Genomic DNA, 14,868 nt, shown 5'->3' on the forward strand with positions numbered 1-14,868 from the left:
CGGCGAGAACAAAACAAAACCAGTGAAAAACAAAGTCAATTCAGCTGAGGTTCATGTATCGAACCTCAATATTTTTTTGGTGCCAATCGAAATGTGTCCAATCTGACCAAGTACTTAAAAGTATCAAAGAATCATTTAGGCATAGGCTAGATTCACAACAAGCCAAGACCCTGAAACTGAAGACACTAATTTAAGTTTTGTGTGGATTGGCTGAACTTTAACAACAAGCATATCCGGGCATCTCAAATGTTACAGAAAGACTGTCTAGAATATCTGTGATGATAATGGCATCACAAGTGGTACAAGTCTGAATGTGCGTCAGGGTTGCCCTGGTTGGTGTGGGCATGGCATCAGTCACCACACCACCGGTACCCTCCAATGGCATTCAGTGAATGAATTACCTTTCTGTGAGAGCAAACGGCCAAGTCTTTGTCAGGGGCTTTTGGAAGGGAGAGCCTGACCAGAGAGTGATCTCACATTTTGTTAGAGCAAATGTGGAGTCACCGTAGCAACAGCTGGGACCCTGGCAGCAAAGTAAAGCACCCCTCAATACACACACACACACAGACACACACACACACACACACACACAGATAAGCTACCATCCCCCGGCAGCCTCTTCACCAAGACATTAGCAGACCTCAGGAGAACTTGTACAGCATTGATTTTGGTCACTGCAGCAGTGAAAGGGCAGAAAGGCCTACACTAACTCTTTATTATCTTAGCACAGACTTCAGAGCACACCCAATTTTTTTGTGGGCTTTTTACTTTTGAGTTGATTTAAGAGACACTGCCCTGAAAGCTGGTGGTTGTGGCTTTCTCAAACAAGTCGGTTAACAGAAAATGACAGGAAGTCGCAGGTTTCAGAGGGTACAAACTATAATTAACTTTGTATCTGAAATGGAGGGGGCCCGATCGCTGTGCTGACAACCATTCAATAAATCCGTAATTAATTAGAAGCACAACAGTGGTTTTTTGAATGTCTAATAGAATGTATACTAGTGAAAGTGGAATTAAGGTCGATCTGCATCTGTTTCCACATGTCTGTAGAAACTGACTTTCTCTCTCTCTTTCTGCCTCCCCTACCCACACAAAATTCACAAAAACCTTTTCAACCATTTTAGTGCGACAAGAGACAAAGACACATTTTAAGAATGGGGATCTGGAGGAAATACTGGCAACTGACTGTGTAAGAGAGGAATATGTAAGGCTTCTTTATATGCACAGGCTGAGGAGGTGGAACTTTTAAGGCAAACTCAGCATAAACAACCTGCTTTTAGATGTCATCAATAATGCATCTGACAGAACTAAATTAGAGTAATGTTTGAATTTTTTCTACAGGAAAAGACGCACAAACAAAAGAAAGACGACTTCTGTATTTATATTGATATCTGATTAACGATGTGGCATTTACTTTTAGATGTGATTTATCTGTTATTCAGACATGACAAAAATATGAGGCAGTGTTAAGTCTCTGTGCTGCAACACTGCATTAAAATCAGAGCAGAAGAGGCCTGAGGGCAAAGGAGGATTTCAGACACTTCCATCAACCTGCAACTACATGAGCGCTAAATCTACAGGGCTGTGTGATGATGAGTGCCCCCCCCACCATCCAAACATTGAGGGAAGATCCATAATTCATTGAAGCAAAACTGAAGTTCATGCATTACAGCTGCCACTGCTTTAAAAAGATGCACACATTTCCTGCCCTTCTTTTGAGAGTTGTCGGTGCATGCTTATTTTCTGCTGAAGGTGGCTTTGTTAACGCAGACACCATGGAGATGTCCCCATCAATAAAGAGGTTGATACCTGGCTCAATGTCACAGAAAGGAAGGAGGCTAGCCTAAGCCAGGGGCAAATCTGAATTTGGACCCATTAAACGGCTTACGGAAAGGATCAGAGTATAATGGAAACAGGTCTAGTGGGAATAAAATCCCAGCGAGCTAGAAAGAGGATAGGAAGGTGAAAAAGAGTAGGAGGAAAAGAGAGAAACACAGAGCAGGACAGAGAGAAAGAGAGAGAGAGAGAGAGAGAGAGAGAGAGAGAGAGAGAGAGAGAGAGAGACTGTGTGAGACTGAGAATATATGACCTAGTTATGCCTCTTACTTTGCATTCCCTAGTCTAGGTGTCCTGGTATCCTAGGTGATTTTGGTTTTTGGGAGGCCAGAAGGCTGGAAGGAAGGAAGGGCAAAGTTTGAACTAAATGAGGAACAAGCTCCAGTGATGTGGCTGGTCAGGTGGATCAGCCTGCTCCCGCCCAGGGCCAGGTTAGACAGAAACATAGTCAGGATGCCAGACAGTCACAGCAGAGCCGGAGTGTTCTCCTCTTTCACTCCACTCCCCTCCTTCCAGCCTGCTGACGTCAGCTACCCAGACCACACGACTATGCTGCAAACAGCACACCTGCTGGCTTCACAGTCCGTCTGGCCCAGCTCCATCTCTGGCTCAGATCGCCAAGCAGAAATGCAGGTCTGTTTACAACCTGGACACAGAGTCACGATCCTACAGTAACTGCGGTATCTATTTCACGTTTGCTCGTGGTGGAAAAGAGGAGTTATTGCAGTGCAGCCTGCTGATAGCAACAGACATCAAAGTGACAAAAAAACATGCATGTCTTATTAATGTTTCACTGCTCCACATAGCAGGTTACATGTTTCTTTGGTATGTTATAGAGGTACTTCAGTGTGTCTACATGTTGCTGACTAGACAAAGAATTCACTCAGGATTTCCCTACACCCCTTTCCTACGAGCGCACGGCATCCACAAAGGCAGCGGTTTTGCGTCGTAATTGATGTGACAGGCCCTCTCACCTACTTTTTATGAAATCAGCATGAACATGAAACTGCACAATCATCAAAGCAAGGCTCGTAGTAGTGAAACAAAAGGCAGAGAAAGACATTTTGTAATATTAGGGCCTAGTCTTGCTTTTACCTTTCAAAGCAATGTGTCTTCGCTGACAATATCAATAGTTGGAAGAAGAAAAAAAGGCTACAAATGCACACCAGGATGTTGTGGCCACCCACTGATAACATCCTGCATCGACATCACATAGCACATTTTGGCTATGCTTCTACGAGAGCCACACTGTGCAACTTAGTAGGCATGTTCTCCAGAGCTGCAATGGGATACCCTATGTGCATTATTGATGTCAAAGATTAAAGGGAAACTGCATGTTGCAAACAATACTAAATGGTGATTAGTACCAACAAAGCAATAATCCAGCAAGCAACACTACCTCAAGCTAGAAGACAAAGCAGAGAAGAAAAACGCCATACAGTCATACATTTTAAAATGTAGTGTGCTTTTTGGTATCCCATCAACCTGAGCTTGAGGGAAATGCCATGTCTGTCCTTCAAAGCTCCCTGGCGTCTCAGAGCCTGCCACCAAATTCACTGATGGGATCCGGCAATGGCGGGTCACGTGAGGGAAGTAAATACCCCTGATTTAGCCTTGTGTTATTTGAAGTGACAAAAATCACAATTCCACACATTTCTGTTTCAGGGTCAGCAAATTCTCTTGGCAGACACCAGCAGCGGGATATGCAGCCACTTGCTGTCCCCTTGCTGCTCAAACACTGGCTTTCTGTCTGCCAGGTCAGACACAATTGTTGTAGCGCTGTTCAGTGCTGTGAGTGAATAAACTGTGGTCGACAGGTGACTAACCTGAATGGTGCACGTATATTCCGTATCATCCAGCAGTCTGACGGTGCAGCTGTATTCCCGCTCAAGATTCCTGATGCTGCCACTCATGAATCGGCTCAACATCTTCTCAGAGAATCGCTGCTCTGCGTCTAGGACCAGAACAATAAACTGAACGCCGGCGTGCAAGTGAATGTCACATTGACCACGTTCCCCGGTCCCCTATGCGACCAGCAGCCACGGATTCAGCCGCCGAGGCGTGCACCATTGTTGTCCCGTTAAGTTTCCGTGCAGTGGGCCCGTGCTAAGAGCAGAATCCGAGGATGCCAGCATCCAGATCCAGAGGCAGCTCAGCCCTGTGGTGTGTCTGTGGTCGAGTCGAGGATTATCTCTCACCACTCACCGCCGCCACTAGAGCAGGCGGGCGGGTCCCAATGAAAACTGACGTCAAAGTGAACCAACAGCAGTGTGTGGCATTTTCTCTGTGCTCTGACATCCACTATTGTTTTTTTTTTTTTTTTACGCCGCAATTTATCCTGACACAAATGCTACTGAGGTTATTTTTTTTTCTTTTAAAAGAGGCCTCTGTCAATGAAATACTAACAACTAAATACTGGGATATTACAAAAGTTGATGAGTGTGGCGCCTTATCCTGATTGTAACCAAAAGCTGTAGTGATAAAAAAAAAATGCATGAAATCCAGAAAACATCAAGCTGAACTTCTTTGGGCTGAGATGTGTAAATTAATAATTATGGGAGTGATGATTAGGCCTAAATAAGATCAAATGTCCCCTCGGATGCCAGAAGCTGCACGTGAATAGAAAACATCTATAGCAATCAATCTTGTGGGGTAGACTCACAGACAGTATATCATAAGGGTAGAGCATGTTCCTGGTATTGTAATCCTTTGCAAAGGAACCAAAACCGGACTGCTAGACTGACAAAAAAAAAATAAACACTGGCCTCATGAGTCACTGCACTCTTAGACGTTTGTTTTAATGTAGAGTTTTGTTTTTTCAAACTTAAGGTAAGTCATCCTGAGAGCGAAACATGGCATTATTTATCTGAACGCTTTCTGTTATATGTGGTGCGTATTGAATGTATTCGACTGCCACCTGCAGGTCAGATGTCGTTAGTGCGATTTAAACGGCCGTCAGTGAACATGGGTATGAAAATAACAATACACTGGGACTCGTGTTTGGATCTTTACGGTTTTATGGGGGAAGTTCTCCGGAAAAGCAGTATAATTTTACTACCATTTAATTTATTTCCACTAAACTAAATTTACGCCTATACATTCATGGTATCAATTCATTAATGTTTTGATTGTAAGAAGAAATTGAAGTTAGAATTTTACTCTCAGTGGTGTAGGCTGCTATCCTCATCTAAGGTTCAATTTACATCCATTTTACAATTTACATAAACTCATCAAGCTAAAGTGTTTAGTGGTGACTGAAAAAACTGAGACAATTGTAGATTTGTCGGGGAGCCTCACATGAAAATCCAGTGCTTGGGTTACAGCATATCAAATTTTACATGGTATAACTAGTGTTGGCAAGAGAATAACCGCACATTAGTAAAAATCCAAAAATTAAGCCCCTTTGGTTGCTGTTTATCTGCCGTGACCCGGATTCGAACCGGGGTTGCTGCGGCCACAACGCAGAGTACTAACCACTATACGATCACGGCGAGCTAGCGGGGACTGGTGGTAGTGTGGAGATTTTGTATATATAAACATACGGTAAACCGCACAGGTTTTTTTTTTTTTTTGGAAAGCAACTTTTAAGTCTGGTACCTACCTCACATACAAGTTAGCGTAGTAATTTTAGGGGCGAAAGTGACCAAAGGAAGTACGAATGACAGTGTAGCGGTAGCCATTTAGCTAAATTTAGCTAGCGTTTCCTGACTTGCTCAGAGCTGGGCCAAAATTGCTAAAGGACGTGAGGAAGCTGGTGAAGTTTAAACATAAAGACTGTTCTTACACTGACGTTAATAATATGCTCGCAGTAATAAAGTCCTTGCAGTACTTCATCTCGTTTTGCTTCGACGTACCTGTGTTTTCAAAATCACCAGCTTCAGTTACTCTGTGTGTATTAATGTACTTAATGTAGAACTGTATACACATGTTATGGGCAAACCATGGGCAAATTAAATATTTTTGTTGCTTTTTGAAGTAAAAAGAAACCCAATACTACACAAACCGACATTTCATTCATTTAGGCCATCATACACACAGCATGTTCAATAACGTGAAAGTCAGTAGGACTTTGAGGGCTTTTCCAAACGCCCCAGCTTATATTTCTTGGAAACAGTTGAAGGTGGATTTTTGAGTCTACCTGGAATCATTGTCCTGCTGCCGAAGCCAGTCTCTTTTCATTTTCGTTTCCTTGATTGACTTAAGGGTATTTGCAGATAAACCCATATCCATGCAATGTTTCCTGTGCTACTTTCTGCCACACAACCTCAAAGAATAAAATTTCCACCCCTGTGTTTAACTGTTTAACTGCTGGGCAGGGTGGGGGTGTTTACAAACCACTGACCTACTAGGGTGCCCAAACCTTTGCACATGCTACAATTGCAGTAACACTTAACATTTGAATAAAGTTTTTTTTTGGTTTGTTTGTTTTGTTTTTTTCTCTGTTTGCTGCAGGGTTTGTTCTCATGTCTCTTCACTTTAAAAAGCAATAAAATATGTAACTTGCATATAACTAACTTTTGCAGTTCCCTTAAAACACTATTAACATTTAGACTGTTGATTTGATAGTAAGATATTTAATTACAGACATGTCTCAAAAGACTGACAATCATGGAAGTGGTAAGTCAGTGGGGTCTTTATTAGATAAATTATTGATAGCAATGGTCTTTATTAGATAAATTAGGCTAGCCAGCTTGCCACTAATGAAAAAGTGTCATTCACCATGTAATATTTTAATTATTACAAAATTTATAATGAAATCAGTGGTTAGGAAAACTAAGTGTTAATGTTTCTTCAGTGTTGAGCTAAGAAATTAAGGCTAAGACAAACTAAACACAAATCGCAGTTATTCGCTCACTCATTCATCATCATCAACCACGGACAAGTAAGTTACATGATCAGCAACTGAGCAATTCCTAATCGCATCAATTAAAAAAAAAAAAAAACAAAACATAAAAGTCTCAAAGTAGTATTTACAGTAATAGAACCAGAAAGAAACAGAAAGGTCTAATGTTGAAGAGTAAGATCTCGCAGTTCATTCTCATCATTCTCTTCAGGTTCATTGCTCCTTGTAACTTTAGCAGCGCACTCTGCCTTCCTGGTGAAAGGGCGACATGGACCAGCCAGATTCTGATGCAGCCGTGGTTTGCTGCTTGAAATGTTGCCCATGCTTCGAGCAGAAGCATCCTCGTGTTTTTTGGCTGTTGCTGCATGATTCCCCTTCCTGTACAATTTACAGGATGCCACCAGAGGTTTTCCTATGTCCACATGCTGGCTTTCTGTCTGACGCAGCTTACTGTCTGTGTGAGTATAGTGTACATCCACCTTGATGACCAGCGATTCCTAACAAAGGCAAAAAACAAACAAAATTCTTTCACATTTTTTGTACAGACTTTGTTGAAAAGACTTATTCTGTTTTTAATGGAACCAGAATTGGGACATACATCAATACAGCATACCTTTAGCCTCTGAAGAGCGCAAAGCCTCAATGTGCAGTCTGGGTTATCAGAGTTCTTAAATAGTAGAGAGTCCATCTCCTCTGACCTGCCAGGGCCAGAGAATATGTCTTCCAATGGCTAAGGATTCAGAACAGGAATTGATTAGTAATTGTTAACCAACATTATCAAAATAAATAAACTCTGTATTTACAATGTTTTGGTACAGAATCTCTGCCAGAATGTGGTGATGTGCTGATAACAGATCCTTTAATAAATCAGCCACCAGATGTCAGTATGGTCCAAGATTCAGTAGTCTAAAACATGGATGTATTACTTAGAGAAGTGTAGCAGATTCAGAGCACTGCTTCCTGCTTTGTCTTTATCTGTGGTTGCAGCAGACTGGAAGTCTATATATGGGCAGAACTTCCTCAGACATGTGAAACGTGGGGGTGAATGGTCAATGTTGAGAAATTCTTGCTGGCTAATGGAAAGTGATACCATGCTACAGTGAGCAACATGGAATTTATGATGTAGATACAATTTGCAATTGTTAAACCCAATGTTGAGATTACTAACTCACAAAGAAGAAAGTCAGACTCAGTTTTTTTTTTTTTAAATATCTATCGTGTGTGTTGTGTGCTTTTGTACAAGAATGTCACTGTATAGATCCCCTGTGGTTCACATGTGGATGAACAAACTTGACAGGATGTCTGAAAGTTTTAAGTAAAAATAAATATTTACAGGTGTGCTGTTCAGAGTGACGGTGCAGTCCTGGGTTCGGGGGCCTGTGGTCTTTACAGTGGCAAAAACCACTAAGACATTAGAGAACAAAGCTGAGAAGCTGACTTCCACTTCTACTCCGCAAACAAACATCAGCCGCTTCTTCCGTGGTAGCTCTGAAATAAGATATGAAAATGATTCTCTGAAAAATTATAGCTCCAAAACCATTTCACTTTGACTGTACATTTGTATTATCATAGGGTTAAATCATTCAGATAGAGTTGATGATTTTGCAGAGCCACTGACTGACCATATTAGGGACTTTTCAGTCATTCTGTTAATTTAAGCCGCAGACTTTTATCTTGAATCTAATCTGAAGGAGACTAAGAAGATTCTCAGTTTAGCCCACAATATCAAGATTCCATTTAAAAGGTAATGTAAATTTGAGGAAGTAATAAGGTGTCAACAGACAACTTCCTTCCATCAAAGAGGAAAATACACTTAGTAAAAAGAACCAGTTCCCTGTTTTGATTTATCAAAAACGAGCACCCGTTTTTTTTGTTTTTGTTTTTTGAATGATGCTGTAAATATCACATTAAACCACAATGTCTGCTATTGGTTTGTCACATATTGTAGTGTAGGAGGCATGTGGAAGAGTTAAGTGAACAATTTCTCCCACCCTCTAGGGGACAATAGATCAAGAAATGGAACTGTGGTTTCCTTGATGGAAAAGAAACTACATTTGTAATGTCGATATATATTTACATATCCTGTCTTCAATGCAGTTTGGCCTGAAATGTAAAAAAAACAGAGGAAAAAACATGCAGGAAATTTCCCCCAACTCACCATTTGCTTGTCTCCAGCACACGTCTCGCAAATGTAGTTCCTTCGTGTGGCCAGTGGTCCGAACTGGATCTGCAAGGGATCGAGGTTCCTTCAGGGTGTGTTTGATCTCCACCGCCTGCTTGCCCGTAACTAAAGGATCTCTGCCAAGATCTGGTGTAGGGAGAAGGAGAAAATGCAGGTAAATATTATGCTTGGAAGACCAGAAAATAAAACTCTAAAGCAAATTTGACAAAATCAACATTAACTGCAAAAATCTTTTCAAAATTCGTACTAGCAAAAAAGCATGTACACTCACAATCCTTTCACAATGGGACTGCCTGAGTTTTGCAATAGTAGTGAGTGAGGAATGAGTGAGTTTTAGAAAACATTCATCAGATTCACATGGCTGACTTTGAGGAACTTAGGGAAATCTGAAAAATGAGCTGGTTAATATTCATTGTAATTGACTGGGCTAAATGAGTTTTGGAAAACCCACTTTCACAAGATTTAATACATGTAAATATAGGAATCATTACAAAGGCTAATAGGATGGACTGGCTGGACAGTACTGACCATGTTTGAAACATCTGATATAGATTTATGCTTGGCTATTGAGACAGTTTTGTGGCTCTGGGATTTCAAATAAAAAAAGTACAAAGAGATTAAAGTAAAAGGCATAAAACCTGTTGTAAAAATTTCATAACCAGTGGTACATTTGTTCACCTAGATATGTCTACATACACGAACACAGACAAACACAGTGCTGATTTGTGAGTGCACCCATGAGAGCAGTGGCAGGGGGTGCCCAAACGGCAAAGCAGCTGTCTTGCACTCTGCAGCTCTCAGGTTTCTTGCTGTTCTCTAGCCAACAGTGTGAATTTCCAGAGAATGAGGTCACATGCTAATGGTACCTCTAGAAATGAGTTCACCAGAGAAACATTAAACAGACAAATACGATGGGGACAACTTGATGATACCCCACCTCTGCTCAGCCACAGCTGTACTTACAAATCCTGAGCGAAGAGAACATGAAAATGAGTTGCCAAGAATTATAAAACTTGTCTGTGGTAAACCTGCCACACCCAAGAACAACCTGTTCCCTCAGATTTGTTTACCCAGATCTACAAGACCTGTCAGCTCTGTCAGCCTGAATGATGGTATCTATTTAATTGGTTCAGACATGTCTGCCCACCTGCTAAAAAACACACCATAGGGTCACAAAAACAGCACCTATCCTTATTACAGTTCTGATTGATATTTTAGATACATCCAAAAACCAAAACCAAACCACAGCCTTGCTTTTTGGAAATGCTTACCCTCAGACACCTTCTCTAAGACATGTGTGACCTTCTTGGACTGAAGGATGTGCTTGTTCAAGTACTTAGTGAAGATTCCAGTACTTTTCCCTCCGTCCTGGACCTCGAAAGCCTCAGCATCTTCACATCTGCAGTAGTTAAAGAAGAAAACGTTATAAATATAATAACTGCACTTGTGCAGTTATATCACTGAGTTGGTTTGGGTATTGGTTTCTGTATTTGTTATTAAATATTTACAATACAACTAATAAAAAGTACATACGTGGCATAACCATAAACAGTATTCCCACTGGGTTTCAATGGCATGATGACTGAAGGTATGCAATCCTGGTTGTACCTTTAGAAAGCAAAACAAAGTGTTTAAAAGAATGAAGCAGTCAAATTAAATCCTTGTTAATTGCATTTTATGCCAAAATCAACAAATATATGCAATTTACACTTGTATGATTATGTATATATAGTCATCACTTTACAAATAAATGTGAAAATCCATGTGCCACTGTGATCTCTCAGTGAAAACAGAAACTGATTACTGCACCTACCATTTCCTACAGGTATCCAGTAGGGTTACACTCAGTGCAGTCCGTTTTTGCTGCATGCTGAGCATGACCCTCTGCACACAGACACAGTTTTCAGGTTGGTACGGTTGTGGAGCATCAACAGCCACCAAGTAATTCCTCCCAGCGCACTCATACCCATGACCCGCATAGTAGAAAAGGGCTGTCAAGAGTGAGAACACATGTAGTTAGCACTGCAAGACCATAAGAACTGTGGTCATCACATTTTGAGCTGCATGTACTCTGCAGGTCAGAGAAAGGTCACACAGGGGATCAAAAAGATGGCTCTCAATTCACAATCTTTGTTTTGTTATTAGCAGGAGAAAGTAGAGAATAATAAGAGACAGTATCATTCATGTAGTTTCAACTGCATGATGTCATATTACCCTTCTGTGATTGAAGTGTGTACTTGTGTATGCTTTTTAATAATGAAGAGTGACAGAAGTTTAGTTGTTTGCCTGATTGTCAATTACCTTTTTTTTAATATTAAATAATCTATCTAATACTAATCTATCTATACTATCTATGTGTTACAAGCCTTCAGGAAGTGCCATACATCGCTTGTGAAAACGCCTACGCTTCTCTTTACCTCTTATCTGCCCACTCAGCCAGACATGCTAGTAAGCACAAGACTGTAAACCACCCGTGGGTTCATGACCCATGACGAGTGGACGATAACAGATAAAGGCACATGACACGGCAAAGAAAATGATGATGTCATATTTCAGATCTCACTAAAATCTTAAAATTACCATGTCACAATTTCTCGCAGGGCAAAATCTGAATTCATGAATCAACCAACAAAAAAAAACTAATTTAAAAAAATGACAGAGAGGAAAATTCCGCTCACCATAAACTCCTCTGTCAAGCAGCTGAATGAACTTTTCGATAGCAGCCAGCATCTCCTCCCTGGTGAGATCCAGCAGTGAAACCACTCTGAAGCCAAGCTGCTGCAGGAGGTTGGCCAACTCATGTACATCCATAATGGGGGCCGTCAAGCCAGGGTGGTTGGAGTAATTCAGGTTGCCAATAAGTAGGGCAACTTTATCTGAGGCTAAAACAAAGATCAAAGCAGAATGATCATTATAGCACCACGGGAAAATTACCATACATACCACGATAATGCTCCACTCCAGCACACTAAAAATAGCACGTGGGTTGACAATGAGATTTGTTCCATAAATCTGTACCTGTGGGTGCTGCAGGAGGAAGCTGATCAGTTTGCACTGGAGGGTATAAAAAGAAAAGCACAAAATCAGAATTTCATTGAACAAAAATCTGATCTAAAGAACAAGCACTAATTCTGCTCAGAGGGCACATACAGGACCATACAATTTAACAATGTGACAGCTTTTTTTTGTGTGATATGCACTGTACAAACAAATTACAACTGGAGAAACGCTGCAAGAACCAGTTTCAGTTTACATCACTTTCCTGTTGTGTGTCTCAGACTCGGACCAAGTACTATTTGGAGTCGAACAACTTCCTTTTTACTCTGTAGAAATGGGAAAGTACCGCCAGCATAATGGAAACAGCTGAAAGCCTCTGTGCTAAAATCAGTGGAATAAAAGGAGTGTGAAGAAAATCTGTTTTTCTTTGCAGCGGTTTCACTGGAAATTGAGGAAGTAAAGTCCGAGGAAAATACAATGCTAAAATCGGGAAAAGACAGACTTACAGAGTCAGTAAAGTTTCATCTATGACTTACCAATGTCAACATCAACTGGTTCAGTCCATCTCTCTTCAAGCACGTTAGAAATCGAGCACAGGTATGATCCTCCATGTTCGGCTGTTGCACAGTCAATCTGCACATATCACAATAAATCATGTTGTTATACTTTCTGCCCCCCCGCAAGATTACTCAACCATAAATCAAACCTTTGGCAAAATATTAACCAAATTTTCTGACTGTATTACTTGATTGATGATGGGTGCGTGATTCAGAGTCAGTCAAATGATACACTAAAAATAGCACAGTGTAAACAACCACTATGAGCACTGACGAAAGCAAACGCTCACTCATCATCCTTCCTTACTTGCAGCATGTCACCAGTCATGTCCTGCAGAGGCTGTCCATTTCTGTACCACTGATAGTATGGAGAGGGGATGCCAAAGGCTACACAATGGAGAGTGAGTTTTGAACCTTTTCGGACCGTCTGTGGTTTAGGGTTGACAGCAATGTGCGGCTCACCCTGCCAGTGTACCGGTAAACCTGATGTTTGAAAACAGAGAGATACAGAGATTCAAGCCCACAGAACTAAACTAGCAATTTCTCTAACACTGATTTCATCATCCACTGACAAGTTTAGGCTATGCTGCAAATGTGTGAAACAATACAGATTGCTCAACTACCACACTACAGCAATATGAATCAACATGAGAATGGCGCAGTGCATACCTGATTTATCAATGTCCAACACCTTCACTTTCACCCAGTCACTGAACACGCAGTTACAAAGGTGGTCATGCACTCGGCACACATAGAGCTGTGTTTTCTTAGCTGTTATGGTCAAGTCTGCTTGAGTACCACCAGATACCTTGAACAAAAAAAACAAAAAAAAAACAAAAACAATAATGATTATCACTCAGGACAGAAATGCTCATGACAAATATTTTTACTATAATATTTTACTGGTTTCCATTGTCATTTTAAGTGACAAGTTAAGTTATGTTAAATAACTGCTATTCAAAATGCCTGAGGATAATATGTTAAAACCTGGAATGAGATATTTTAATACCTTTTTTTTTTTTTTTTTTTTAAATAAATGTAAAATCCACGCACCTCCTTTTCATCATCAGTGAACCACTGGTAGTTGAGGATACCTGTGCCCTCTGCACGGACACTCAGAGTCACTTTGTGGTTCACAGGTACACACACAGAGACAGGATGGCGCACAATGAAAAGGTCTGAAACCAACAAAGTCAGAATCTCAGTCATCCGAAATCACACCGTGTTGTCTCGGTATTGAAAACTTTAGAGAGAAATAACTGTAGCTGTAGAGAAATAACATACCTCTGATCATTATTCGACAGAGATTGGGACGGGATCCAGTCATCAGTGCATTTTCTCCTTCTCACACCAGACTGTAAGAGGTTGAGTCAAGGTTTTAAATGAGTATATTTGAATCACTCACTGTAGTGCCGCCCCAAGTCTAAGAACTAAGAAATAGAAAGGAAACTACGAGGTGAATAAAATCAAGATTTGGCGTTACATAGGAAATCGGTGTAAGTTCACAGCCTCTGTCCCTAACTTCTCATTTCTTGTGAAGTCGGCTATAAGTGTACACGGCGGTTCATCTAACTATAGATGCGGTTAGAAACGTCCTAATTTACACAAGACAACTGTCAGTGTTCAGTATAAACATCAACACACGTTTTAGCGCATACCTGCCGTCAGCCTCGCACCAGATGCTCGCAGCTGTCCTGCCTCAGCCAGACTATGTTTTCCTCCTCTGAAATCTTCTCAACTTAAATTTTATCGAGTCAACTCTTCCCTTTCCCGGAACGAGACAGTGCACATACACACACGCACACACATTACCGTAAGGTCAGTAATATGTGAGCAGCTCGCAGGACAAAATGAGTCTCTCATCTACGCCACACTGGAAAAATCCTAAACGTTTAATTTTTGTTTTAAAATTTTTTTAATGTGCCTTAGTTAGAAAAAAAACCCCAAACAGACGATTTCTACCCTGCTGTAAAAAAAAAAAAAAGTGAGACTGAGAGAGATTGATGAAGAGCTCCTTTTCCTGACATTATGGTAATGATCAATCTGGCCCCCGGTCAGGTGTGATACAATCACAGGCTGAGGTTGAGGTTGAGGTTGGAGAGTTAAAATGTGCCTGTAAAACTGGACTAACTCACACTGGGTCTGATGTAAGATTTAACCTGGTTTGTTATAATTAATTAAAAAGCTAAGAGACCGAAATGGCTAGTTAATTCACACCTTAAAAAAATAAAGTTCAAACTCATAAGTTGCCCAATCTCAAAGCAAATAACCTTTGCACTGTATTATTTACATCCATAATGCAATGTGGATAAAATCTGGAGCATAGTTTTTAACGTCTCATTGAGTTCCCTATAGATCGTATGATCCCTTATAGATCGTTTTTTAAAGAATTTAAATAAAATAGTCAAATAATTTTTTTATATTAATGTTTTATTTAAACTATTTTTGTCTTT

The 14,868-nt window shown here is 40.6% G+C and overlaps 2 protein-coding genes and 1 non-coding gene across 4 annotated transcripts in view; all 3 read right to left on the reverse strand.

Annotated features, from left to right (window-relative positions):
- LOC121181714 (FERM domain-containing protein 5) overlaps positions 1–4,061 on the reverse strand; it is a 54,551-nt gene extending 50,490 nt beyond the window's left edge. Inside the window, exon 1 of the mRNA XM_041037805.1 lies at positions 3,663–4,061. Coding sequence (XP_040893739.1) covers positions 3,663–3,764 — 102 coding nt within the window. The 5' untranslated portion in view covers positions 3,765–4,061. The remainder of the gene's footprint in view (positions 1–3,662) is intronic.
- A 1,194-nt stretch (positions 4,062–5,255) lies between these two features.
- trnah-gug lies at positions 5,256–5,327 on the reverse strand. The gene has a single exon. It is a non-coding gene; the product is annotated as a tRNA-His (tRNA).
- Positions 5,328–6,451: 1,124 nt separating this feature from the next.
- On the reverse strand, positions 6,452–14,199 carry malt3 (MALT paracaspase 3). 2 transcript variants are annotated; one of them, XM_041037803.1, is made up of 15 exons: positions 14,074–14,199; positions 13,700–13,770; positions 13,469–13,593; positions 13,085–13,223; positions 12,723–12,898; positions 12,395–12,491; positions 11,880–11,915; positions 11,540–11,743; positions 10,675–10,852; positions 10,395–10,469; positions 10,133–10,260; positions 8,838–8,987; positions 8,013–8,167; positions 7,293–7,409; positions 6,452–7,176 (listed from the first exon to the last, which is right to left on the reverse strand). In XM_041037803.1, the coding sequence occupies exons 2-15, from the start codon at positions 13,740–13,742 to the stop codon at positions 6,841–6,843; spliced, it is 1,959 nt and encodes a 652-aa protein (XP_040893737.1). In that variant the 5' UTR covers positions 13,743–13,770; positions 14,074–14,199; the 3' UTR covers positions 6,452–6,840. The 2 variants fall into 2 exon arrangements, with proteins under 2 accessions (XP_040893737.1, XP_040893738.1); XM_041037804.1 differs by having other exon boundaries at positions 14,060–14,078.
- Between the last annotated feature and the right edge of the window lie 669 nt (positions 14,200–14,868).

Source organism: Toxotes jaculatrix, chromosome 5 (genome assembly GCF_017976425.1).
Source record: "Toxotes jaculatrix isolate fToxJac2 chromosome 5, fToxJac2.pri, whole genome shotgun sequence".
Taxonomy (NCBI): domain Eukaryota; kingdom Metazoa; phylum Chordata; class Actinopteri; family Toxotidae; genus Toxotes; species Toxotes jaculatrix.

Bases quoted from the DNA above. Each gene is read 5' to 3' on its own strand.
- malt3 (XM_041037803.1), bottom strand. From the start codon at position 13,742: ATGACTGGATCCCGTCCCAATCTCTGTCGAATAATGATCAGAG. The intron at 12,492-12,722 runs GTAAGGAAGGAT...TGATATGTGCAG, and splicing joins TGACTGGTGACATGCTGCAA to ATTGACTGTGCAACAGCCGA. The intron at 7,177-7,292 runs GTATGCTGTATT...TGCCTTTGTTAG, and splicing joins GCGCTCTTCAGAGGCTAAAG to GAATCGCTGGTCATCAAGGT.